General features: G+C 40.9%; 2 protein-coding genes and 1 long non-coding RNA gene across 4 annotated transcripts in view; 1 reads left to right on the top strand and 2 right to left on the bottom strand.

The window, feature by feature from the left end:
- LOC144988138 (uncharacterized) overlaps positions 1-20,147 on the bottom strand; it is a 107,945-nt gene extending 87,798 nt beyond the window's left edge. The window contains exon 1 of the long non-coding RNA XR_013651952.1: positions 20,014-20,147. This is a non-coding gene — a long non-coding RNA (uncharacterized LOC144988138). The remainder of the gene's footprint in view (positions 1-20,013) is intronic.
- zic1 (zic family member 1 (odd-paired homolog, Drosophila)) lies at positions 14,783-18,277 on the bottom strand. Its single transcript, XM_004081093.5, has 3 exons — positions 16,631-18,277; positions 16,074-16,237; positions 14,783-15,863 (listed from the first exon to the last, which is right to left on the bottom strand). The coding sequence occupies exons 1-3, from the start codon at positions 17,589-17,591 to the stop codon at positions 15,666-15,668; spliced, it is 1,323 nt and encodes a 440-aa protein (XP_004081141.1). The 5' UTR covers positions 17,592-18,277; the 3' UTR covers positions 14,783-15,665.
- Positions 19,012-25,132, top strand: zic4 (zic family member 4). 2 transcript variants are annotated; one of them, XM_004081094.5, is made up of 3 exons: positions 20,231-21,433; positions 21,542-22,168; positions 23,928-25,132. In XM_004081094.5, the coding sequence occupies exons 1-3, from the start codon at positions 21,007-21,009 to the stop codon at positions 24,365-24,367; spliced, it is 1,494 nt and encodes a 497-aa protein (XP_004081142.1). In that variant the 5' UTR covers positions 20,231-21,006; the 3' UTR covers positions 24,368-25,132. The 2 variants fall into 2 exon arrangements, with proteins under 2 accessions (XP_011487273.1, XP_004081142.1); XM_011488971.3 differs by having other exon boundaries at positions 19,012-22,168.
- The last annotated feature ends 2,326 nt before the right edge of the window (positions 25,133-27,458 follow it).

Below are 27,458 nucleotides of genomic sequence, written 5' to 3' on the forward strand. Positions count from 1 at the left end.
TTACATATGTAACCCTTGTGCAATCCTAGGTACTTTAGGATATGGATAGGCCCTTTAATGTGGGCAAGTCACTGTTCAATGCAGGTCAGATGTATACTACAGCTTAAAAATAATATAACAACAAACCCATTGTGTGGAACACTTCACTGTTTTACACCGGAGCTTTAGCTCCAGTGTTGACATTTTTTTCGACTACCATAACTCCTCACACTCTAAACCAGGGGTTCCCAAATCAAGGCCTTGAGGGGCCAGTCTCCTACACATTTTCCAACCAAGCTGCCAATGAGGCTCCTTCTTGGCTAAACACACCTGATCAAGGTAATCAGCAGCAAATAAGGCAGGGTTTCTGGAAAACAAGCAGGACAGCGGCCCTTGAGGCCTGGATTTGGGAAGCTCTGCTATAGATGCATGTTTATCCATTCGCCAGTCCTACATGCAGCCAACTAAGCCATCCAGTCGCTGCATGAGATGCACTACTGATGACAAAAAAAAATACTAACATTGTGAAAACTATTTTTACTTTGGAAAATATGAACCTCAAACAGAAAATTGCTCGGTCAAATTTGTCAATTAGTTTCAAATGTTCCAGGAAATAACCAAAACAGGAGTAACAGAAGGGCACATTGGATCACTGCAAATCTCAACTGTAAATTGGCAGCAGTGAGAGAGACTGAAGTGGAAGCATTCAAGGAATTAAAATCACACCAGATGTTAGAAACCCCGCAAGGAATAAACCAACACATTAAACATAATATCACCTTGTGCTCTGGAGTGCAATCACTGGTTTTCTCCAGGGCGCTGTAACACTATGAGCTCCTGCCACAGTTTAAATTTCAAGAAGCAGAAACCAGTGTGCCACAGATGGGGATTGACCCACTCAGAAAGTACACTTGGGAGCTGCTTCTGTAGACTATTTGATGTCATCTGACACCGCGAGGGAAATAAACACAAAATCCTTTTTGTACCACCGACCTGCTACAACTGGCTCAGTGGTGCTTCTTGTCCTCTTTTTCTTGTCTCGTTAGTAAATCACACATATCTACTGTGACATTATAGATCATTTACAGGATATTATTACTTGTGACATCAAAAGCAAAAAGGCTGGTGCATAAATATTTGCAAATAATTTCAATGCCAGTTTAAGTCACTGCAATTCACAACTTTTTGTTTCAAGACGTGGAATGATTCTGTTGAGTTAAAAGAGTAAGATGTCTTCTCCATAATGAAATGTAGTCAGTTCAATTACCACACTGTAATTATTGTAAATACTAAATAATTAACTTGTGTGTGATAACAAACTGGGTTGTTGTAAAATACATTATTTTCATTATGGGATGTGAACAGGCAGGAGTGATTAAACTGATATAATGAAGATAGTCAGACTCATGTCTTTTATTTATTTTTTATTATTGTTTTTAGTCACCAAATAAAAAAATATTGTCAATTGCCAAGATAAATCAAAAGCTGTATGAAGCAGCTTACTTTTAATTTTAATTTTAATTTTAAAGTATTAAGTAGTATTTTACAACTACTCAGATAGTGCTATAAAATACATTAATTCACAGAAAGTGTTAATTACATTTAATTAGAAAAAAAAATTAAATTTTGCAACAGTAAAGAAAATGCAAAATGTATTTCCTAATTTAGATATTTTTTAAGTGTACAGACACCAAAGTTCCTCAGCTTTTAGAAAAAGTAAACATTTGAGAAACAGAAAAATAGTTTGCACCCTAATAAAAAAAAAGAAACAATTCTAAATTATAGTTTTTCCACAAAATATAGAGTTGTTACAATATAGTCACCTTGTAGATGAAATATTAAAATCTAAAATTGACACTCTTTCCTTGTGCAGGAGGGAGTTTAAATGACACATAACCATTTAAATATCAAAATGCTTATATTTGCAGCTCTGATCTTATTGTTGGTGTTAATTAACTCCATATTTAAAATACTTTTAAATAACCGTATTCATTATAGGCAACCTACAGTCTTTATACTTTACTGTTCAGATATAAGGAGATACAGTACCAAACAAAGTTTGGACACACCTTCCCATTCATTTGAATGAGAAGGTGTGTCCAAACTTTTGGTCTGGACTGTAGATGCAGCTTCCATGTATATTTAGGGTCAAATTATCTTATTTTTATTCTTTGAACACCTTTAAAAGAATGTGGTGATCAGTTCTATGGTTTAGAAATGTATATGAAAAAAAAAACATCAGCAAATATCTTAAAATATTTGCTGCTGCTGTGAACTAATATTTGTATTTGTGTTTCTTTTTTCTTTTATAGGCATTGAATATAGCGGACTCAATCAGCAACAAAAGTCTGTTTTATTAGACAATTTTAGGAAAGAATTAGTTCTTAGACGTAAGCAAAAGGGAGAACACATACTATAAAATAAACTATGAAATGTCTTTGCATCAAAAAAAAATTGAAAAAAGACCAAAATTAAGGAAAAAATGGCAGCGTCCTTTTATGCTCCAGATGCTTTCATTTTTCATATTAATGTAAAAATGAGATAAATTCTATTTAGCTTGTTTGTGTTTATTGTTTTTCCTCTGTCAATGAAGTTTAAAAAACGTTAGTAAAATTTTAAAAAAGAAAATCTATCCTCAAAAGCAGACGGACCCATTAAGCATTTAATTCTACTTGGCCCAGGTGTTTCTCTCCATCTAGCTAAGCAATTCAACAGTTTATGGGTTGTTCAGCGTGCAGGTGGTGAAGAAACTTCTGGGGCACACCTGCCAGCTGATTCAACCATTAGACTGCGTGCTGTACCGTCTAAGGCCAGGGTCCCCAGAGAGGGTCCTCGCCATGAAAATGAAACCAAGTAAAACCTGTGATGTATTACACCAGGTTTTGCCTTCGCCTTCTTTAAAACCTCTTTTACTGAGTGTAAATGGTGCAACTAGATGTGTAGGTCATGCAGACCATAGAACTTCTAGGTTTCAAATCGTGTGGCAATAATTTTCTTTTAACAACAACAGAATTTGTGTTCAGGATTACATTTTTCTTAAATCAAAATCAACTTTATGGTATTTGCAAAATACATAAATTAGAAACATTTAAACAAATGTGTATTACATGATGTGTGCATCCTTTGTCTTTTGTTTTGTTAGTTCAGGATGCAGCTAATTTGTGAGGAAATTTCTGTTGTGGCTTCAACAAACTGGATTTGAACAAAAAAGTAAATTTCTCACTATGAAATAAGCTGTTTGAAAAAGTGCTTTGGTGTTTTCTCACCCCCTCAAACCTGTTCATGACACCATCAGGAAACATAGCCTATTGATTTCAGTCCTTTATTGATTTGTGCACTTTCCCCCTTTTTGTCTATTGTCTGACCAAGTGATTCCAGCAATTGTACAGTTTTTAAACTATGTTGGTATTTTGCTGCTGCTTCCCTCTGTTTTTTTTTGTTTGTGGTTTAAACCTAACAGGCTAAGTTCAAGAAGAAAAGGTCTAGAATGCTTTTTTTGCTTTTCAATTTAAAAAAAAATCTATTAAATATTTGTTTCATGATTAAAAAAAATGGAAACATGAAACATAACAAGTGTTTCCTCTGTAAAATCTTGAACTAAGAATTGACAAAATCCCAAAAGAAACCTCTCAAACTATTTGCAATTGTTTCGTTATAGCCATGTGTAACTGGAACCATACTTATTTTTTAAAGTTAAAGAACACTGAACATTTGTAGTATGTTATCAAAGCAGGAAAAACGCCTAAACTTAATCAACATCAGATTAAAGCTGAAGCTGGTATAAAAAGCCTGCTTCCCTTTATAGTCATACTGTAATATAACCCCTCTTTTTATTTAAATCAATAATTTATCCCTGGATAAAGTTAAACTGCTTATTGCTCTCAGATAATGATAAAAAGCCCCAACCTGAGTTCTACCTTTGAACTAAAGCAGCAATATAAATGAAGCCAGATCTGATAATACTTTAAAAGATTACTTAGGCAGTACATTATCTTCCACAAGATTAATTTTTGCTAATAGTTATTGTCCAGACCCCCCACGGTTGCAGTATTTTATCCTTTGTTGCACAATTTAGTTAAAAAAAAGGATGTATTCTATTTCCTTCATGCGATCTTTGAGGTAATCTACAGAAACTGTGTGCTACTCTGCTCACAAGTTTGTGCTTAAATTGTTGCTTTGGAGGATTGTATATCAAATTGCTCTATTGGTTTTACTAGTTAAATGATTGGAGGATGTTAGTAAGAAGAGATGAGCTCACATACAGCCAAAAGATAATTAGAAAACAACACCACGACTTTGATTTGATGTTGGTTTTCAGATAGATTTTTGGGCTTTTTTAAAGCAGCACTAAAAGACAAATAATAATTAATATGCACCAAACGCAAGCAAATTGCTTTGTCTGAGTATCCTATGTTACCATGTGAAGTTGCCAGTTCTTGACAGGTCGCCATTTTCGGGCCACTAATTTGGTCCCATTCTGGCAGCAGCAACTCCCTTCACAGCAGCGAGACAATTATATCCAGGTGCAAGGATTTGATTCAACAAATTCTAGGTGGATCATTCCAGCTTGCTCCGAGCCCCTCCCCAAACGGCCCACCACCACCACCACCTCTTCCTCTCTGCTGTGCTGCCTGGAACAGATGCCCTTGAAAACTCCACAGCCCTTATGTGTGACTGAGGACCTTGACAAAAAGCTGAAGCACTTCCAGAAACTTGAATGTCATGAACCGTGCTGTATATTATAATAACTGAAGTGGCAGCAACTGGAAACATTCCCTTGAATATTCTGGAAGATAATGGGACATGCTAATGAGCATGGAATCAAGCCAATCAGAGAACTGAGCGAAGAGTGGAGACGGGAAGGTGAACAGAAAAAAAACAACCATCAAAAAAAAAAAAGGGGGGGGGGGGGGGGGGACAATGAAACCCGGGGTGCATACTCAACGCATGTGTGCTCTGGGTTCTTGGAACACCGTAGCGTGCAGAAAAGCACCGTACAGTCTGCCTGTCAAAAACTGTTGGTGCACATTTGGAGGTAGTATAATTTGGGAGCTTGCACCTGGCTGACTGAAGGATTTCACGTGATGTTGCCGTGCCAAGGCGCTCCGGCAGGGGCTCTGATCTCAGAGCTGATTTTCTCAGGTCATAGCAGAAAAAAGCACGACAAAGGTCACAGATAAAGTCCAAACTTTTAAAAATTTGCTGCATCAAAATCCCAAATGACACATTCCATTTGTTTAAAGACCCACTCTCATCATCTTTTGATGTATTTTTAAAGCATTCCAAGTGGTCTTTTTAATTATGTTTATGCCGTTTCCAGCCTAAATAACCCCGCAAGACTTCATTTCTTTCTTTATTCTTTGTGTCTTTGAACCATTGATGCCCATTTGCTTTTAGTTTTTAAAGATGTACAGGACTTTGGTTTCAGCTTTAGTTGTTATAAAGTGCTTTTTAGATAAAGTTGGTATGGTATGGTAAATAAAAATAAAAATAAAACTGTCTTCTTAGACATAGTTTCTATAGAGCAGCACGAGTTTGTTAGAAATTTGCCTCTGAGTTGTGGACAGGACTGTTGCCATGGAGCAACCCCTCCCCCCCATACAGTCACCCATGACTGAGAGCCCTCTGTTTACATGCTCTTCTGCTAGCTTACAGCCTCCCACAACTCCAACCTAACATTACGGGTGCAGCAAAAATGGCGAGCAGTATCGGAGATATACAGTTTTAAGCCAGATGCCAGCTCAGACGAGGAAAACGAAGATTCGCATGGATCTAGTCATTTATACGTGGATGAATCGAAATGGAGCGCAGCAGGGAGCTTGTGTCTGCCTGTTTAAAGTCCTATTACAAACTCACAAGATTTGTCCAATGTAATTTTTTGTCTGCTCCTGATTTACCTAATGAAGAAATACTCAGAAAGGCAAATTTAAGCTTAGCTTTCTTGATATATTCCTACATAATGAGAAAAATGCTACAAGAACGTATTAAAAACAACAAACACACGATTTTAATTGGAGTCGGTCGTCAATTCCAGCAGCCAAATTAAATGTGGTTAGGTTTTGAAATTAATAGTTTGGCATTTACAGAAACATTCCCTTTGTCAGATAAGATATTTGCTGGGTGAGTTTGTAGGGCAGAGTCTTATTAAAATTACCACACTGCATCTTCAACTTACAGCAAATTCTGTCATCAGTGACACACTACATCTCAATCCTGTGGACAGCTGATTGGATTTACTCAAAACTTGGGCTGGAGAAAGCCTCACGCTGGGAGTAAAATTGACTTAGGCCTGTGCTCAGAGTGAAAGATGAAGGGCATCCAGTCCTTATCGTTCTCCATCCCGAGTCTCCATGCATCCTCGGCATACTTTACGCGAGCTATTCCTGCAAATTTTTTTCACATGTGATGTCAACATCAAGCAAAGTCAACGGAGGTATGAGAATTTGAAATTCTGCCAGAGTTTTAGTGCTTTGGAGTCCATATTCGATCGGATGTGGGGAGGAGGAGCGTGCCAGAAAGCCGTGTGGAGGATTTTGCGACAAAAGTTTGCAAAGATGGCCAAGACCTGGAAAACCACCGCCTTTTCCATGGCATTCACATCCCGCAGACATTTTTTGACCACAATGTCTGGTTTGCCTGTAGAAGAACAAACAGTACTTATAAACATAAAAAACTCCTAAATTTAAATGACCTTCTGCTTTAATTGGGATTTTAATTGCGAACGGACCTCATGGTGCAAGGATTCAGACTTTATTGCATGCAGTATTTATTTGATCAACCTTTGCTGCGTTTCTGAAAGCATGATCAGTGTGACCGGTGAGGAGTTTTAGTGGGGGTGGGGGTTTGGGGGGGTGGAGCTGCATATAATTTCATACCCACTGCATCCTCACTGGGGTGCTGGTTCTTAGGCTTCAGCCAAACACAAGTCTTTATTTGATTTAAGGAACTCCCCCTCTTATGAGCCTCCTCTGCTCATGAAGTGTCCCAGTATGGAATGTCTGCATTATTACACCGCTGACAGAGATTGATGCTTCTCCAAACCATCTGCACATGCAATAATCCTCAACTTGGATGGGTTTAATTGCTCAACATGGAGTGTAAGGGGTGGAGGGGGGCTACTTTTTAAGAGGAGGCCTCTGGATGTTTTCAAACTTGAAAAAAGCTAAATAGATGGGGTTGTATACAATTTGGTTAATAAGCTGCATGGAAAAAAAAAAAAAAAAAACATTAAAAAAAGCCGAACTTTTAGTTGCTCTTCATCTGTAGAATCATTTATTTAAAAAAGAAGAAGAAAGGAAATCCTTCTTTGAGTTTATAATGAGCTACGGAAATGTTTTTAATAATTGAAAAAAAAAGTTTTGAGAAATTAAGCTCCAATGTCCTCATGACCCAATAACCCTTTACATTACTCCACCATTTTGTTAAACAGTGCTTCAAACCGGAACACTAATCCCTCGCATTGTCCTGGGTTATAATTAACTTGCATGGCTCCATGCTAACACTATTTTGAAGATGTGTTTCTATGGACGCTAATCCGGTGTCAGTCTGCTTCCTTTGCAAAGTTCAAAGAGAGAAAAACAATGAAAAACCAAGAGGACATGCTGTACTTTTTGCCAGAGAGAAACTTTTTTATTATCAGCATCACTGGGCGTTGTGACTTTTTAAATGAACAGATTCTGGTCTTTCCCGGTTTTGATTTAATAGACAAATGTGTGCTGAACTAATTTGAATGTGTAATTACAACCAGCAAAGGCTGTCATTAATTTATATGGAAGCAAAGAGATCTGTGAAAATAAAAGGGACAAAAAGGGTTTAAATAGTGCGTTCACTTAAAGACCAACACATGAAGTGGATATTTACTGAGAAAATAACACAAAGCATGAAAATAAAAATGCAGTTGGGACTAATTAAACATAAACACGTTAAAATTACACGCAAAAATGGCTGCTTTCAAACTATCATCTCACTCCCCATTAGATAGCAACATGCAGCCACTTATATGTGTGATGCCACAGTTTTCTGCGACACCATGACAGATGAATACTTACGTCCCAGAAGTTTGAAAACAAGCTTCAGCCACAAGTTGAGCAGTTTTTTTTTTTTTTAAGGACTCATCAACACTTGTCCATTAGATACAAACCACTGCTGTGAGAGGCTTTATGTCTCATGGATGAGCGTGAGTGCAGGGCAGGGGGCTGTCATAATTTACACAAAAAAAGGAGGAAAAAAAAGATAATTGAAGACAAATCGTGTGACACCTAAGTGCTTGTCCTGTTAAACACGAGAGTAAACAAACTATGATTTTTAAACCTCTAAAACTTTACCAATATATATTTAAATGTTGTGCTAAAGCAGCACATTAGTGCAAAGTGCAAAATAATTTTGAATGGAATTATCAATGCTTTCCTGTTTACACCCTGCAGACATTTATGACAAATTTGAGCCGGGTTCAGACCTTTTTAGTCGTTGAAAGCTTTGCTGTTTTTCAGATCTTGATCTCGTGGAGGGACCTGACCTTTTGTGAGCGCTCACGTTTTTATTTGCCCTTTCCCTGGAGAGGTTTCATTATTCCCCGGTAAAAGCAGGACTCTGCACGGGCAGAACATGCACAACACGGTGCAGCATGACACATTTTGTTGTAAAGATCTTTATTAATGCAACAGTATTCAAGGCATTCCAGACTGACAATGAATGACTTCCATATGTGAACAGATATAAAACAATCTCAGTGACCTTACCTCTGCCAAAGAGACAATCCTGGGCATTATTCAGTTTTTACAGTGAATCCTTTAACACCACATTATTCTGTGTGAACAGGAGGCAGCACAAACCACATTAAATTTGTTCTTTTACATCAGCATTTGTGAACAGACTTTAACTTTCAGCGTATTCTAATCAGGAAGCAGAAGTGTAAGGATTGTGGACAGAACCGTTCCATAATTTCCGCTGCAGGTGGAAACACCAATTAGTGATTAATTGGAGGGGGAGGGAAAATAATAAACTGCAAACACCTGGACTGAGCAGAGTTGGGCCAATTGTTATCAATCAAATCATGAGTGAACAACGGGCAACTGGAAGAAATGGAACACACGCACTTCATAATCCAGAAAATGTGTGGCGTGTTGTTTAGAAATTAATGTTAGCAGGCAAAATTGAATGATCACAGTTGCATCTGTCAAATGGTTGGTCACTCAGTCGAAGTAGATTGATTTTGTGCGTGCAAACATGCTAATGTGAAGCAATAAAGAAGCTATAAGTTGAAAAATGTGGACAGCTTCTTTAGCACACAAAGAGCTTCTTTTTTTATTATTTATTTTAATTTGCATGCTTTAAGTCTAAACGTGCCTGACCTAAAGGTTTACCTTAACGCCACAAACTAATTCCGTCCCCCTTGGACAAACCTGGTGCCGTCACAGAGCTGCTGTGTCCCCTCTTTCTCACTTCTCAGTGAGAGCCCAGAGGTCACGGCGGGCTCTGGCAGCAATGTGACACTGTTACATCTCAGATTTTCATCTATTCTCACCGAAACCACCCGGAATCGCTCAGTTAACTGCAACATCAAAGAACACCAGAGTCAAAGACGTCAAATCGAATTGTGAGAAACTCGCAGCCGCCAGCTGCTGCACACAGGTCGGCCCATGTGCCGTGCATCGGGAGGAAGGGTTTGGTACATCTCATTAAACTGATCATTGTTTGGCCTCTTTCACAACGCAAAACAAGTCATCTTAACAGTTTATTTTATTGCCCATGCTCACATGGAGCAAATTGAGTCTCCCTCTAGCCTTGCATGCTTTCACTTTTTTTCTCTTTTTATGGCAAACCATATTTCAGTTGTGAGTAGCGAGTTGCCAATTTTTTCTCCGCCTTTCCCTTTGCTGATGGTGTGGACCCCTAAATCCATCCTGTGACAGCATTACAGCTAATATCCTGCCTGCTTTTTATGATATGGACACTTGGTGCGGAGTCGTACAAACAGAAACGTGAAGCGTCCAACTCATTCTTGGCCTCCATCTTGATTTTCAGTCGCATTGCCACAATCCTGCTGAGGCAGCTGGTGAAAAGAGACCCACGCCAAGAGCATTGCCATGATGATACCTCGTACCACATTTTGTGCTCCAAATGTTGCTTTTAATCACTGGTACAATTATAAAGGATGCACTGCGAAGCGCGGAAATATGATTGCAGTGTTAGTACCTGTCACCAGAATGTAGTTGATCTGCTGTTAAGCTGTGGTACAATACTACAGATGAGATGTCATAATGACTGGAAGGTCAGGGAAAATGTGTTACAAAAATGTGTTTTTAGCTCTCTGCTTGCTTCCAGAGACTCGTAACGTTTTTACTGTGGGAATTAAGGTTTTGGCTCCTGAACACCACTATGGCTTTATAAAAATTCTGAAACCGGCTTGGGGTCAAAAAAATAAAAACGCTTGAATAAAACAAATGGAAAATATCCAAACACACACACTCACACACATGACGTCCAAAAACACACAGCATGCAGAGCTCTCTGATGATGGATCTGTTATCAAAATCAGACGAAACAACACTGAGCCAAAAACAATTACAAAGCACCAAATGTTTCAGAGAAAAAAACAACCAGAAAAAAAACTTGTCAATATTAGCAGAGCTTTGAAAACAGCTGCAACTATGTGTGCAAGACAAATAACCATGTGAATTGTGATTCCATTTTCTTTCATTCCACTCTTGTTTTTTCCTGGAAGGATTTATCCACAAGGGAGGAGGAAAATGAAATCCATTTTTATTTTAAGCATTTGCACTCAAAACACAAGACAAGCCAAACAAGTCATATTTATTGCTCCTTGTCTTTCAAAACTATTCGAAAGGTCTGGGCTGCAGCCCACAGGAAAAAGACCTCACGCCCTCAACAGACCAAGGAGAAGAAATGTGGAAAATATGTGTTGATTTTTAAATTTCCAGCTCCAGATCACTGTGACTTTCAAGAGTGGTAATTTGTCACATTTAAACTGTCAAAATTAAAAACAACCCTTTACATTTTGTTGTGGTGAGACTTGAAAGACTTAAATTATGACTCGAACACAGACTATAAAATTAAACTGTACTCTGTCTACACACATATAAGTATGTTAATAACAGTTGGCTTTTTATAATGATGTCTAAATTATAAGAAAAAGGTCTGATCTGTGATAGCACCACAAGCAAATATTCCCTGAATGGGGTCATGTTGACCATTTTCTTAAATTCCGATTGATGAAAAAAAAAAAAAGATGAAAAAAAAATCATGCAACAACACAAAAGCAAAACTCATTGTACAAACAGTAATGACATCCTTAACAGTTTTCTTTTATTTCTCCCTCTTCTTATTTTTATTATTGTTATTATTTTCTTTTCTTGAAGGAAACATCACTTTGACAAAATGCTGTGATGTGAAATGATGGGGCGGAAATCTGTTACTGATTATCTTTGGCTGGTCATCCTCACTGCAAATAAGGACTCATTTTCAGACTCATCAGATAAACAGATGTCGTCAAGCTGCTCTGTATGTGAGAAGACCTCTCAATTGAACACTGCATTAATGCACCATATGCATAGTCTTTTTTTTTAATAATAACCACATTAAACCAAACTAAATTCATTACGTTTTCAGCTCTTTTTATACGTTTGTGATGTTTTATTTTGAAAAGCTGTTGGAATTCAGCATGGGTTCTGATTCAACCCGTTTTTCCTTCAAAATAAAATTATATGGAATCCAATATAGACCAAATGGGCCACAGAGCAGGTTTCTGGTATTTTCTTTTGTCAGCATGGGCTCTCATGGGTTAATTATTTTAGAAAAATGAATACAAGATGAAAATAGGAAGAGAGAAAAAATGTAGGCAAAAATGGCTCCACGGGGGTTGAACAGGTGACCATTTGGAACCGGAAGTTCGTGGATTCTTCTTTTTTTGGGCTTTATAAAACGGTTGAGGTCAGCCCTAAGGTGTGCAGTGACCGTTGGGGCTTTGCGCTTTGCGCAGGTGCGCGTCACGCACCTTTTTATTTATTTATTTATTTATTTATTTTGGAGTGAACAGACAAGTCCGAGCGAGTGTTTTCCAGAAAAAAAGGTGCGCAGCTTTGTCACCCCGCCGCGGCGCATTAATTGGAGTGGCCTCGTTTAGCAACACGTCAAAAAGGAGTGGGTGAGGGGGCTGAGGGGGGTGGACGCGACAGCCGCGTGTCAGCGCCTCCACAAATCTCCTACACGGTCTCAACTTTAATAGCGTGTCAGGCATCACAACTGATGCGATGGGGGTCACCGTGAGCCTATGCTTCACCATAACGAACCCTCCCGGTGGCAAGCGGAGATTAATGTCCCAATCAGTAATGCGGTTAAATGTGGAAAAAAAGGAGCTGCGTGACTTAAGATCTGCTGTGCTGCAAACAAACGCAAAAAGGCGTAAAGTCAAGGAGGGCGCATTGTTTTGCGCGAAACTAATCTCATTCCCAAAGATGGATGAAGTCTAAAAGTTGCAGCTCTGCGCCCCTGCATAGTCTCTCACGTGTGGAGTGCTCTGCGGTGTGAGAGTGGGAATTTCAAAATAAGCATCAAGAGTTTTGCATTTTTGAAGAAGACACGTTTTAATTTAGGCCCGAGACCTTTAATGGTTGTAATGCACCCCACATTTACATTTGCATAATTACACGCGATGCAGTTTCTTTACATATTTTTTTAAACAGTGGAAAAGAACATGTTTAATTTAGCTGAATCTCCACTAACTCATAACTTGATCCTTTAGATATAGTTGTCTTTTTTTAATATTTCATAATCATCACAAATGGTTTCATGGCTGCACACAAGGACTCTGGGGCTGTTTTAAATTCAAACACAGCGTCTTAGTAAATATGTGTACTTGACCTTTTTCTGTCTTTAGGTTCTTGACTAATTTTTATTATTTTTAGTTATTTTGGGATTCGAAACTGTCAAAAAAAGATATCACGTGTCAGCCTCATAGTTAAATTAAACTGATCCCAAATGTTATCGATTTAGTTCTCAGTGAGTGACAGCAGCCTGGCATGTAGATCAGAGCGCTGGCGAGAGCAGCCATACCTGAACGTTTCGCAGTCAGTCACATTGATTTGGTGTTTTCATGTCTAAAAAAACTTCAATACAAAAACCAAAAACTTTTGTTTTCGTTTTAACTTGGATACACTAAATGCGTGGCTTCTTTTTAGTCAGAAAACGTTCCCTCTGTAAAAACTGTGTCTAATATTTCGCTCACAGATCAGCTGCAGAGTGTCAGGCTCGGTTTACCGGCCACAAGTGCTGCTAATAAATATTCATGACGCTGGCGCCTGCGCTTTCCTCGATATCTGAGCGCTTGTCATTTCCAGACTTGTGCGTAAATACATTTGAAGTGGATGTTTTCCTGCGCTCCTATTTGATCTGGGATCTCTGGCCGCGCCGTGCAGCTGCAGCCTGCAGTCAACACATCTTTTACGGGCATTTTCTTTCTCTGTGTGCATGATCATTGTAAAGTAATGCGACAGGGCTATAAAGTAGGAATCAAACGAGATAGTTTGCGTTCTGTTGCGCTGGCACGCTTAAGAGCAGCGCCCCGGCTCTCTGGAGGCTTAAAGGTTTTAAGAGGAATATAAAGTCTGCAGAAATTTGGAGACAAACGAGCTTGAATTTAAACAAAAGTGCATTATAAGATTTTAAGATTTATGGTGTCATTTTTTTTCCACAGTTGAAATGATGACGGATTTTTTTGAGAACATTTGTTTTCATTTCCAAGCGAAATCTGTGCCTGCGCGCTGCTTTTAACACGATGTTTATTTTTCCGAACGCATATGTGAGGTTTTTTTTTTTGTTCTTCTTTCTCTAAAGCTGCAACATTTCCAGAGGGCTCTGTTTGCGTCTCGGAGTGCGCCAATGGAGCATCTGCGAAAAGAGACCAGGCTGCCAGTGTTAAATAGAGTCGAAAAAGTCATCTTATTGCCATCCTTCATTTATCCCCACATTTAATAGTCCGTGAAAAGGAAATATGAATACATTTCAATACATTTGAGCAATTCATCTGAGATGGTGGAAGTCTAGATGATATAAAGGCATCTTCTCCTTTGCCTCTATCTGACACCCCCCCCCCCCCCCATGTTTATGACGCTTTATGTTGTTAATATAATTATTATTTTTAATTCCCCCCATAGAAGTTCAGGTGCGTCCGGCGTGTTGACAAAAGCTGCACCAGATCGTGGCTCTGTGCGCACTGGCAGCGTTAACCATGATCGGTGGCGGCTGCTGATGTGATCTCTGCCTAATGGGGCGGTCAAGCGAGCTGCAGCCAGGCACAATGAGGAGGAGGAGGAGGAGGAGGAAGGAAGGAGAAAGGGGGGAGGGAGGAGGAGAAGAAGAGCCTCACTCCCTGACTCTCCCTCAATCTATAAAATCCGAGGAAACGCGGGACAGAAAATAAATTAGATTTGAAAATTAGATTCCCGAACAATTAGGCTAAGCAACATAAAATGGCTTAGTCCGGTTTATACACTGAGGAACAACCGCCGTGATTAATCGATTTAATTTGCACATTCCTGGAGGGCAAAGTGTTTGATGTTAATTTTGGATAAACTGAAGATGCTGAAAAAGGGAAGGAGTGAATTTAGGAGTTATTGCCAAAAAGTTGAGTGGAAAAAAAATAAAATAAAAAGGTGGGATTTGGTGACACACACTCACACACACTTGGAGGAAAGAAAGTAAGTGCGTAAAAGTAAAAAAAATAAAAAAAAAATAGTGGATTTTTCTTCACCTCCTTGCAAGAAAAAAGTCAAAAGCATAACATGAGTGTGTTTCTGAATCCTTTAATATAGTACGAAATGTATCCAAACATTTTTCGTGTAAACTAAATTTTACATACGAGCGCATTTCTCCATAAATACCGATCATTTCTAACATGTCCTTTACATGCGGATAAATATGGAAAATTGAGCTACTTACATGTAATAATACTTCCTTTCAGACAAAGCAATTGACAGAGATTTTTTTTTATATTTCACGTACATAAACAGATTGACACGGATTTTGTTCAGGCTTTCACTACACGATTTATCGACATGACATTAAATAACAACAATGATACTGTGCTACTCAAACTGGAACTTGGACGAAAAATGTTGCACTTGGAGAGGCTAAAAGCACATTAATACTAAGAGTCGGTTAGATCGACGTGTAGACTGTAGTAATACTGAATAATTCACATTTTGGTACACAACTATAACATTCTTTTCCCCCCCATGAAGCCTATTCATCGCAATGAACCGTTTCTCCAAATATCAAGAGACCACATTTTTCCCCCCACAAATTCCCTTAAACTGTGATAGAATTATTTACAAAATAATATAATACATTTGGCCAACTTGGTGAAATCGTTATGTACAAAAATCCGGAGATAGCATGCTTATTTCAGATCTCTCTGTCTCTCTCTTTCTTTTTTTTCTTCATCAGTCTTTCAGTAAAAATAAAGGAGTATTGAAGAAAGAGGAAAAGGGGTCCGTGCGTCCTTTTTGTCCATGCAATCACTGACATTAAAGCGGCCTTTAACTGAACTCCTGTTTTTTCCCCATAGTCCATGATTCACTGGCTGACTTTTGAAAAATAAAAAAAGCATTTCTTTTTTTTATTATTTTGCAGTCTTTTTTCCTCTTTCCTTCCTTTTTTGTCAAAAATATTTACACGTACCATTCATTGAAATTCGACGACAGCGTGCTGTGGCTGGTTGTGTGGTGGACTGCTGACGCTGCTGGTGATATGGAGCTGCTGCTCTGGTTCTCTGTGGAGGGGGACACTATAGTGGGGGGCGTTGAAGACTCGTACCCTGAACTGGCAGCTGGGGAAGGCTGTGATCCTGGATTGGTGGATTCGTGGACCTGAAGCAGAAAAAAGAAACAGGGCGTTTAAATTATGTTGTTTGGTGAGGAAATACAACAACATAATACAACAATCCAAATATGTTGGAAAAATGCAACAAAAACAGAAATATATTTAATTTTTTTAAAGAGGAAAAAAAAAAGATTATAACAAATATCAACCACTGGAATTGGATATTAAAAATCACACAAAAGAACACTGGATTTTACCTTCATGTGTTTTCGCAGGGAGCTGGGATGTGTGTAGGATTTGTCGCACATTTTGCACAGATAGGGCTTATCCGACGTGTGGACGTGCATGTGCTTCTTGCGGTCACTGCTGTTTGCAAATCGTCTGTCGCAGCCGTCAAACTCACACTTAAAAGGCTTTTCACCTACATTATGCACAAAACAAACAAACAAATAAAACACGTGATTCATTACAAATATCTCTTTTTTTGCGTGAAAATAAAAAAAGCTCAGAAACCAAAACACGTAATTTTTTTTTTTTCCAATTGACTTTTTTTTTAATTTTGAGATTCTAAAAAAATAAGAACTGCTTAGAATAAACTGTAATTAAATAGAAATATAAATTATGTAATAAAATCCTCTTGTCTTAAATTCCAAGCAATAAACAAATATTATGATGACAGCTAAGGAGGCTTCATGCAGTAAATAACTACTCCATGCATAATTCTGATGAAATATTGTCAACATTATTTAGCAAATAAATTCAAAGCTATTTTTTAAAGAAAAATGTATTATAAGTTTTAGTCTGCGCTGCTTACCGGTGTGAGTCCTTTTGTGAATTTTTAGATTTTCCGAGCGCGCAAAGACTTTGCCACAGCCGGGGAACGGACACGGAAAGGGCTTTTCTCCGGTGTGTACTCGGATGTGATTTACAAGTTTGTATTTGGCTTTGAACGGCTTCCCTTCTCTGGAGCAGTCCTCCCAGTAGCAAACGTGGTTCGTCTGCTCCGGTCCCCCCACATGTTCCACGGTCAGATGGGTGACGAGCTCGTGCATCGTGCTGAAAGTTTTGTTGCACGACTTTTTGGGGTTTGTCAGCTGCTCCGGTTCGATCCACTTACAGATGAGCTCTTGTTTGATCGGCTGCCTCATGTATCGGAAGAAGGCCCCTGCTCCGTGGTGTGCGGCCATATTCATGTTCATGGGGCCGTAGCCGTGCAGCTGAGTCGAAGCATAGTGGTCGGATCTCGGGCTCGTAACGTGGCCGTACTGATCAGCCCGCCCGTACATGTCCCCCGAGAAGCCCAGCCGCATCTGGCTGTTGACCACGTTGGAAGACGCGTGGCTCGCCGCTTGCTCGTGCAGCCCGGGGAAGAGCAGGTGCCCCGCTGCATCGGAGTGTCCATGTGGCCCTGCGAAACTTCCGGAGGCAAACAGGCTGTGCTGCGCTCCGGTGGCATCCCCGAAACCCCGATTTCTGAAAAGAAAGTCCCTGGTGGAGTTGAAAGCCGCCGTGGAGTAAGAGCCAACGTGGGTCGGATGGTGATGGTGTCCCAAAGCGGCTGCCGCGTAGCCGGGCGCCTGGGAGGAAAACGCAGTCTGTCCGGAGCCGATGTCGTGGGAGCTGTGGTTTATTTTGAAGGCGCCCATCCCATCCGCGAATGGGTTTATCCCCAGCGCCACTTCTCTTTCCGTGACTTCGCCTGTTGAGTGATGCCGCGAGGAGCCGAAAGTAGTGACTCCTATGGTGGGATACTGCGGTCCTGCGTCCAGGAGCATCTTCAGTCTGGACTCTGAGACGACTGAGAGCAGGAATCAAAAAATCACTCACGGATATTCTTCCTCCCCCCTCTCTCTCGCTGTCTCTTGCACCTCACTGAACTGAGCAAACTCGAATCCACAGATTTTTCTGTTTACTTTCTACGACGCGCTCGGAATCCCCCTACAACGCTCATCTGATGCGCGCGCAAAATCATGTATTCATGCAATATTGTCTTTTGCGGTTTATCTTCCTGGGGCGCAACTTTCACCTACTCAGTCTGGTGGTGAGCTCTAGACTGATAGTCGCAATCATTCCTGCAGATAAATGAATTGAAAAGACAACACACAGTCCAGCCCTGATGAATGGGAGAGGAGGGGGGTGATCACGTGGCATCGCAGCCGCTCGTTCATTGGCGAAGCCCTTTTTGCACCCAATAACACGCACTCACCAAATAACAATCCACGGCGCAGGGCCCACACTTCTATTGGCCTCCTTACATCATCAGTCCCAGATATTGTAGGATTGCTGACTGGGAATTTGGTTAAAGGGCTGAATAACAACAAAACAAAAGTGTAAAAGCACGTTAGGCTGCGGCGATGTGGGGACGCCAGGCAATGAAAGGAAAATGTCAGGTCTTCTTCGAGAACATTTGAACACATTAGGTTTGCAAACACAACCCTTTCAGCTATGTTATCTTACAATATGAGAACCACGCGTGACGTTTGATCAATTGATTCCCAGTGGGTAGGATAAATGTGAGAAGAGCGTCTTTTCCTAAAATAGAAAACCCTTTAAAGTCTAACAATCTCTCTCTTGGAATGCCTGCTTCCTAAACTGTCACCTCTAAAAGGAATTCCTATTGTTGTCTGCCTTTCACGCAGTCTCTGTTTCTCACTCAAACCCTCCCAGAACATCTGCGCTTTGAATTTCCACGCCACACTCACCAACATGCTGTGAAAGCGCGCCTTGAATGCACAGGTCAGCGTTTAACTATTTCACAATTCCAAATTGTCCCAGTAACAGTTTGGCAGCTTGCACTCTTGCAACTTACTCATGCTTTGCAAACCACTGGTGCATATGTGCGTAAAAAACGTTGTGGGCTTTCGAGGTTACAAAGTGGGACTTGCGGCGCGCGCTGCAGGAGTCTCCGGCCAATGGAGTTCAAAGCCACATGCGCAACCACACCGTGCAAAAGCATGAAAATATCTTCTCAGCTACTAGTTTGAGCATACTGGAAGTCTGCCAGCAAGAAAGGAGGGGACGATTTTTACTTTTCTGTTTAACACACACTACCAAGTTTGCCCGTGTGTCTTTATTCTGATTTGGAACATTTGGAGGAATCTTTCAACAGGTGGAACGCGGTAAGAATGGCATTTCCGTAGAAACCCGAGGTCACAGATAGCACTAGAGGTCAAACAAACTACCAAGAAAGTGGAAAATAAGTTCTTTCTCGGTAAAAAAAAAAAGGCATTGCTTTATGTATTTTTTAAATAATTCAAAAGCCAGTCGCAGCTTTAGTGACACAATGTGTAGATTTGAGCTTTTCACAAAGATTTAGAGGGAAAATAAAGCCAAAGTGAGGAAAGTGTGAAGGCGCTTGTTGCAAAACCCAGTAGTTTTGTTTTTGATCCCACACAGTTAACCGTGCTTATAATATCCAGGAGTGCACGAGTGAGTAAGTGCACATCTTGGACCAGAAATAGCACCGCAGAGTTTTGCATTACGCTGGTGCTGCTTCAGAATGCTTCAACTGCGAGTCCCGTGAATCTCGCGCGTAAAGGCCTGTTAATAAACATCTTTGGGATCCCTCGCGTCTCCAAATATTGACTCAGTTTCTAACGCGCGAGATATGCCACTGTCAGCAAAGCTCTTGACGAGTTAATTCATGCAGCATTCAAAGATATTAGACCCGCTTTATCCTCCCAAAGTTAGGCAAAAATATTGGTCCCCTTCGATTAGTTCCTTTTAGTCACGAGCAGAGTATGTAAATCAAAAATCAATGTATTTTTGTTGCAACAATTGAAAAGTTTTATATTTAATGTGCATGTGCTAAAGAATTGCTACCATTACAAGATATACATTCAGAGCAAAGTCATATTTGCAACTAAAACGTTTTGTTTGCATTGAAACAGGCTTATTCTCAGGTTATAATTGAATTTATAAGGGCACATCACGTCATATTTTTTGTTGTTGCACATTTTTGTTAGTTTTTGTACACAGCTGATGCTTAAGTCCTTTACTTAAAAAAGATATATACATATTTTAAAAATGATCCCGAAAAGTTAAATCCACTTTTTGTCAACTTATTTGTCTTCCAAACCTGCAAACTGGGGTGACCGCGGCTGAAAGAAAAATGATCCACACCAACACAAGCAACATCTGCTGAACAACGAAATACTTCACACACTTCAGTGTAAGATTCCATCAGCTGTTACTTACAGAAGCCTTTCGACTTATTTTGCTCTTTGCTGTGCAACGGCACCACCTCCTGTGACCCTCATGTGCCGCCGTCCTCGGTCTTCAGCAAAATTACCCCGGATCATAACAACAGGTCTTGTCCAATACACTTTTCTCCTCGGAACAATGATCGCGCCTCGCCCTTTTCACTAATAAGACAAACGGATTCCACCGGGCGGACCCCAGAATTCACCGCGGAGAGAGGCAAACAACTGGATCTGCACGTTTCACAGCCCATATCTAAGCACTCTGGACTATTTTGAACATCGAGTTTTGCTGCGAATAACTTTTTTTCTTCGATCAAAACCGATCTTTTACGCGCGGACAGCGGTGCGTAATCCGTGCGTAAAGTTGACCGGCATGCACGACGGAGTAAAAACAAACACTTCAATGTATCATTTGAGATTCGTAGAACTTATTTAGTGCCATTCTGTATGTGTATTTGCCGCCCAGTTTAATAATCGCATATAGTGAAAGTGAATGGAGAGCAACAAATTTTCTTTGCACAGTTGTATTTCTTTTTTTCTTTTTGCCGCCATAGACGGCGGGAAAAGTCGCCCGTTTATCTGGATAAACTTTGTTGGAGTTTTTATGTTACAAAAATATTTTGCATAACAACTATTTTCCTATCCCAAGCTTTGCCTCAGGCACTGCGCATGCGTGCTGGCTGCTGCTGTCACTAAGACATTTTTCATCACGCTGGAAACTGTCACCGGTGACGTCAATCACAGAGCTCTGACCAATTAGAATTCGCGGTGATTGTTTAGCTCCACGGGCTGCAGCGCCTACCATGAATCTCTATTCAGTATCAAAGCGTCCTGCTGCTGCCTCTCAACCGAATGGGATTCCATGTTGTCTGCAGATAGGCTTAACTTATAAAGTTTTTTCCTTTATTTTTTTCATTGCGATTAAAATATATTTGTCATCATCATTATTATTTTGCCTGCTGTCAAGTTATTCTAAAATTAGGAAGTAATGAGCGTGGATGCTTTGGGAAGCCCCGTGATGGACCCTACGTTTTCCAAACGGAACACGGCGCTGAGATTAGTTGACTTGGCAGGGGCTCACCACCATCACCATCATCACCACCATACCCCTCAGAGCGTGACAGGCTTCCCGGGGTTCAGCAGCCATCCACACTCAATGGCTCACTCGCACCCTGGGGAGATTACTGCGGAACCCCGCCTGGGGCCGAGTCCATTCGGGCCAGAACACATGGGGCACTCCGCGGCCCTCAAAATCAGCCCAGCCCATCATTATCCCCACCACCATCACCACCACCACAATCATCATATGGCAGGCCACAGTGAAGTGGTCTCCAGTCAAACGGGAGCTTTTGGCCCGGTTCAGGCGACATCGGTCCCTTATTCTATGTCTCACTCGGCCCAGGCTTTATCCGCAGGTAGGGATTTCCTCTTCAGGAGAGATCTGACAGCTCAAGCCATGCCAGTGCTGACTGACCAGACTGCTGGTTCAGCCTCTCACCACGGAATGTTTGTTTCAACAACAGGTAGCTATCCGGGACACTATGGTCATCACCCTGACGCCGGGAACCATACAGCCCTCTTCCCCGGACTTCACCACGAGCAGAATTCGAGCGGATCACCGGGTGGCCAAGCCCTGAGTGGACAAATAAGGTTAGGACTACCTGGAGAAATGTACGTTAGATCGGATCACTTAAGTCAAGTAGCAAGCTCCAGGGCTGATCCGTTCTCCGCTTCGCCTCTGCATGGCTACGGCGGTCTGAATCTCAACATGAATCTGAGCGCTCACCACCACCACCACGGAGCCGGTGCGTTTTTCCGCTACATGAGGCAGCCCATAAAGCAAGAGCTGATCTGCAAGTGGCTGGAGCCGGAGCACTCGCCAAAGAAACTTTGCTCCAAAACTTACAGCACCATGCACGAACTCGTTACGCATGTGACGGTGGAGCACGTCGGAGGACCGGAGCAGGCGAACCACATTTGTTTTTGGGAAGAGTGCCCGCGGGAAGGCAAGCCGTTCAAAGCAAAGTACAAACTTGTGAATCATATTCGAGTGCACACCGGGGAGAAGCCGTTTCCATGCCCGTTTCCTGGTTGTGGAAAAGTTTTTGCGAGATCGGAGAATCTGAAGATCCACAAAAGAACGCACACAGGTCAGTGGAGATCATATCTGTGTGCATCATGCATATTTTATGTGCAAAGTTAATGCGTCATTAATTTATGGTGGCATTCACCGCACCATAATAGGATTGTAGCACAACCTTTAAGCGTAAAATGCCATTTTTAATCCTACATTACCCTGACGTTACGCGTAAAGATCCACATAAGTGATTGAAAACAATTAATCAGCCTGCGCTCCTGATGCACAGGAGCAACGAACCACCTGTATGAGTTGCATCAATTGTCCCAAGTTTCTTTAAATTGTTGGCTATGGAGATTGGGTTGCGGATCACTCAGGAGTTTGAGGACTCAGCGTCCTGTACACCACAGCACAAAGACTAAAGCCCACGTCATGTCTTGTCAAAAAGTAGCTTTTGATGCATGCCAAACATGCCTGCTCGCTGAAGTTAGAGAGATTCGTCCCCACGTGCAGTAATTGATATAATGATGTCTCATGTCTGCTTTTGCAGTTTATATCTTAAATATGCTCATCCCTTATTATCTTAAGAAATATTTGCATGGTTATGCCACACTAAATTAGAGTTTGTCTTCCGTTTTTCTATCTGCATACACTGAAGATATTATTTCTGTTAAAAAAATACATTCGTTTTTTTTCTTTTGTATGCTCCCTCTCAACTCCATGAGTGTGTATGTGCACTTTAAAGTTTTAAAAAAACACCAATCTGTTTGGCAAATGCAAAACGATTCACTTCGAGTCCACAGACGCATGGCTGTCTGTGCACAGACTGGCGGATTTGAGATTCAACAGCTCGGAATTAATAGTAAAATCATATAATGATTCAATATGGCTGCCTGTACTGTGAGCCAGTGACGTGCTGTGTGTATGGGAGGGAAAACGGGCCTCAAAATGTCGAGTCAGACTTGTAAATTAATACTACAGTCCCCCTTTTTTTATCATCGTTGGCTGCGTGGCGCTCCCCCTCTGCAGCAATTCTGTACCCCTATGTATTATTCATATAATTTGCTCACATTACCTAAGTACAAATCTGTTAAATTATTTCTGTGTGTTGACTCCCGAGGGGCCTGGTCTTTGGTATCATGTTTAAAACCTAACCGAAAGTGTGGTTATGACTGGGGCTGCCCCTGGGGTCTATTCCTCGACGGTTTCTTGTACTACACTAATATCCCTGATTGGCCCTCTCAACCCAACAGCTGAAGGTCAAATTGATATTCCACCCGCAAGTGTAATTAGACAGAAGCAATTACATATTCTCCAACGCTTTAATAGGTGGAGAAAAATCAGCGAACGATTCCTGCCTAATTTATTCAGATTGTATTTTTTTAACCCCCCCCCCCCCCCCTTCCCCTACTCTCCCCTTTCTGCTTTGTCACCTAATCAGGTGCAAATACTTTTAACTTTGGCATTTTAAATAAATGCCAAAAAAAAACGTTTCCCCCACAGACCAGGGAGGCTGTATTGATGCCCAGGGTGGGTGGATGCGTTTTTTTCCAGACCTGTCGCATGTCAGTGATCATAAACTGCATGTTTTGACGCGTGCGCGCGCCAGATTTGAACCCGGGACAGTGGGGGCTCACCCCCTCCCCCAGCGTTGATTTCTATCTCATCAGAAAAACTTTTAAGTAAAAGAATAACAATATTAATGCCATCGCTTTTAATCATTATCAACACCATTATAATTACTGATAATAATGTCAAAAAGAGGATGAATCATTCATGCAGCATCCATTTGCCGGTATTGATCCTAATCTTGTCTCCATGGTTACCAACAGGTGAGAAGCCCTTCAAATGTGAGTTTGACGGCTGCGACAGACGCTTCGCCAACAGCAGCGACCGGAAAAAGCACTCCCACGTCCACACCAGCGATAAGCCCTACAACTGTAAAGTGCGAGGCTGCGATAAGTCCTACACGCACCCCAGCTCCCTGAGGAAACACATGAAGGTGCACTGCAAGTCTCCTCCGCCCAGTTCGGGCTACGAGTCTTCGACCCCTTCCCTGGTCTCCCCCTCCTCAGACTTGGGCAGGGAGCCAGCGGGCTCCTCTGTGCTGTCCGAGCCGCTCGGAGCCTCCCAGTCAGCCAATTTAAGCGAGTGGTACGTGTGCCAAAGCTCAGGTGCCAGCGGCGCCCAAACACCACCCAGCGGTCAGTCCACACCGGATCACGCACATGATCCGCCTTACAGAAACCCGCAACCGAGGGATGCGTTTTAGCGCAAATGATCTAAAGGTTATTTAGAAGAAATAATGGGTTTGGCTTTGGCCCCAGCCTACCTGCGAGGCCCCACTGGTCCACTTTTGTGAATGAGCCACCAAACAGACAGCCAAGACACTTAACCACTGTGGAAGGAAATGTCCTCTCCTTAGAAACGTGCGAACTTCAGACCGCAGTTATTTCAAACCCCGCTGGCTCTGTGACCATATCCGCCCTGACTGCTCCACTTGCGGAGACAGTCGTGTAATTCTGTTAGAGAAAAGAAAAAAAATAACGTGGTTTATTACTATAGGCTCTAGGCATGTCGGTGTAACATGAATTTGTAAATACAATCTTGAATATGTTTTTATTTATTTTTATTTTGGGGACTTATGATACTGAATTTCAGTTTTGTAATATTGAACCAAAGTGCGCGTTTGAACATGTACATTTGTACATTTTTGTATAGGTTTTATTGTGTCGATGTCAATAGTTTTGTAAAAGTCTGTCTGGGCAGGTTTTCTCACCTGCAGCTCCTATTTGTACAAACATTTATGTTTATATCTTTATTATTTTTTTCTGACATTGTGCAACAATTCACTTGTTTCATATCTACAGGATATTTGGTACTCAAACGTGGATTTCTTAATGTTTTTTTTTAAGTGGGCATTTTGTGACTTTTGTATACCTGTCGTCAAGATTTTCTTTTGTCTGAAATCGATCGGCACTCAAACTCCGAATTGCCTTGTTCTTTGTGAGTATTTTGAATAAATCATATGATAAAAGAGGGGATTTTTTATGTTTTAAAATTAGAGTTTTATAACAAATTTCTTCTTTATTTATTTATTTTTAAAAACATTTTAAGCCTTCAAAATTCAAAACAAAATATGCATGATTTTGTTTTATTCCAAGGGAAAAAAATGCTCCAACACAACACCAAAAAGTATTTATTTATTGGAGTTATTTGAATTTTATTTTATTTCCCTCGTGCTCTCGGTTGCGCACCTCCTCAGCTCCTCTGAGCTGTGTTTTGTGTGCCTGTGTGTGTGTGTTTTTTTCCCTTTTTCTGCAGACGTGAGCAGAGTTTGTTGAAAGGCAACAATATTCGGATCCAGACTTCAAAGAGTTTTTTGCACAAAGCACCATTTTTTTCACGACGGTGAATCCTCATGGTGAATTAAGATTTCTATAGCAATAGCCAAGTCAAACTCAAATGATATGGGGCCAAGTCCGAGGACTCAAAAGCGCGCTCTAAAGAATGTAATATTTGCTTCCCATGGGGTAGGAAACGGTAATCTATGTCCTTTATGCTGCAGACCAGAGCGGCATAAAGAAGAAGAAAATATTCTTTTGCTCAGGGCCTACTTTACGACAATCAAAGGAGAAGCCGCTTAGCGCAGTTGTCCCACACCATAATAGACCCGCTTTGCAAGGAGCAGCTCAAAAGATACATTTAATCATAATTCGGCTTTTATATGAATTATACAAAGAGCTTGTCTTTTAAGTTTAGGACGCGCATTTTTTTTTTCAATTCAATAAAAAAATACGTTTTTATTTATATAAAGATTTGTACATAAAACGCTTTTATTGTCTGCAGAAGAAGAGTTAAAGTAAGTTTGAGACAGATAAAAAAAAGAGGAGGGTGATGCCTCAAATTTTCTGCATGTGAGGAAGGTTTTGCCTTTGTAAGGAAAGGAGCCCAACAAACAAGAACAAGACAGTTGAGTTTCAATTCTAAGGGTCTTTGAAGTGGGACTTCATATCAGAGGGATTCTTCTGGGTCGTCTGAACGACGCAGATGACACGGAAAGCCTTTTGTCAGCGCGCTGTTTCTGAGCTCCTCTCCGCTGGGCCTCCTGAAAGCTCGCAGCTCCATGCGAGCATCAAACCAGACGCACAAAAACAAAACAAAAAAGAGCAACACTTAAATGATGTTTGAGGGTTTCTTTCTGGATTTGGAGGGAAGGTGGAGAAGCGCGTAAAATGGGAGACCCGCTAAAATCGTGTGCATTGGAGTGAATTCGTGGGACTTTTAAGAGCAAACCTTATAGTCAAAAAGCAACTGGGTTTGGGTTAGAGCAAGCTTAGATCTGAACCTGGTTGGATGGTTTGTGCGCGTGCGTTTTAGCAGAGACAAATGATGATTCTTAACTTTTATCAAAGCCTGCAGGGTCTGAGCAGCCTCAGATCTGATAGCCTGCAGGTCAACAATCAAGAACAGGTGTGTGCGTGTGTGAGAGGGCGTTCATGAATCTTCCCTACACGAATGCCACTCCAAAAAAAAAAAATAAAAACAAAAAAATAACAGGAACTACTGTGCAGTTTTACCGGAAATACACATTCACAATGAACGGAGTTCAGAAAATAGAAGGGGAGGCTTAAAGTTCCAAAAAAGAAAGAGAAAATGAATTCATTTAATTTTTCTTCTTTGTCCCCGCCAAAGCTGCATCTGAAGACTCATTTAGGTGTGAAATATCATTTCTTTGTAAAATAATGGAGGCGGTAATCCGACTTCCGGAAACTGTCCAGCATTATTGAACAAAGCCCCTTTAATAGGGGGATTAGCAGTCTTGGAGTAAAAGGCTCGCCAACCCCTCCTCCCCTCTCTCAACCCCCTTCTTCTACTACCCCCCGCCCTCCCCACGCTCCAACTCCAACCATCAGCACCTCCGACAGCAAGCAGGTCACAATAATCAGCGATGAAGTGGCCGAAATTGGCGTGGAAATTAAAAAGAAAGAGACAGGTGCAACAAAGGCCCCAGCAGAGCTCATACAGGCACACTTAAAAATCTGATTTTAGTTTTTTTTTATCATGTAAAAGGCCGATTAATTAAAATATGCTTTTAAAAATGAATCATATCATAAAAATATGTATGATGTGCTTCTCAAGGGGCATTCTAGGAAGTTTAGGAGTGCGCAGGCGCGAGGACCAACGGCAAATTCACCTCCTCAAATTAATCAGAATATTGTCTTCTGATACCAGTTAAGGTTTGCTCAACCAGAGGGGTGGTGTAGGTGCAACATCGCGTGACTGTGATATATTGCTTCCGTCGAAAAGATTTATGACAGCCTTTAAAGCTGAATTAACTGAAATCCGCAAATAAAACGTTA

The sequence above is a fragment of the Oryzias latipes genome, chromosome 20, assembly GCF_053564925.1.
Source record: "Oryzias latipes strain Hd-rR chromosome 20, Olatipes_Hd-rR_3.1".
Taxonomy (NCBI): domain Eukaryota; kingdom Metazoa; phylum Chordata; class Actinopteri; order Beloniformes; family Adrianichthyidae; genus Oryzias; species Oryzias latipes.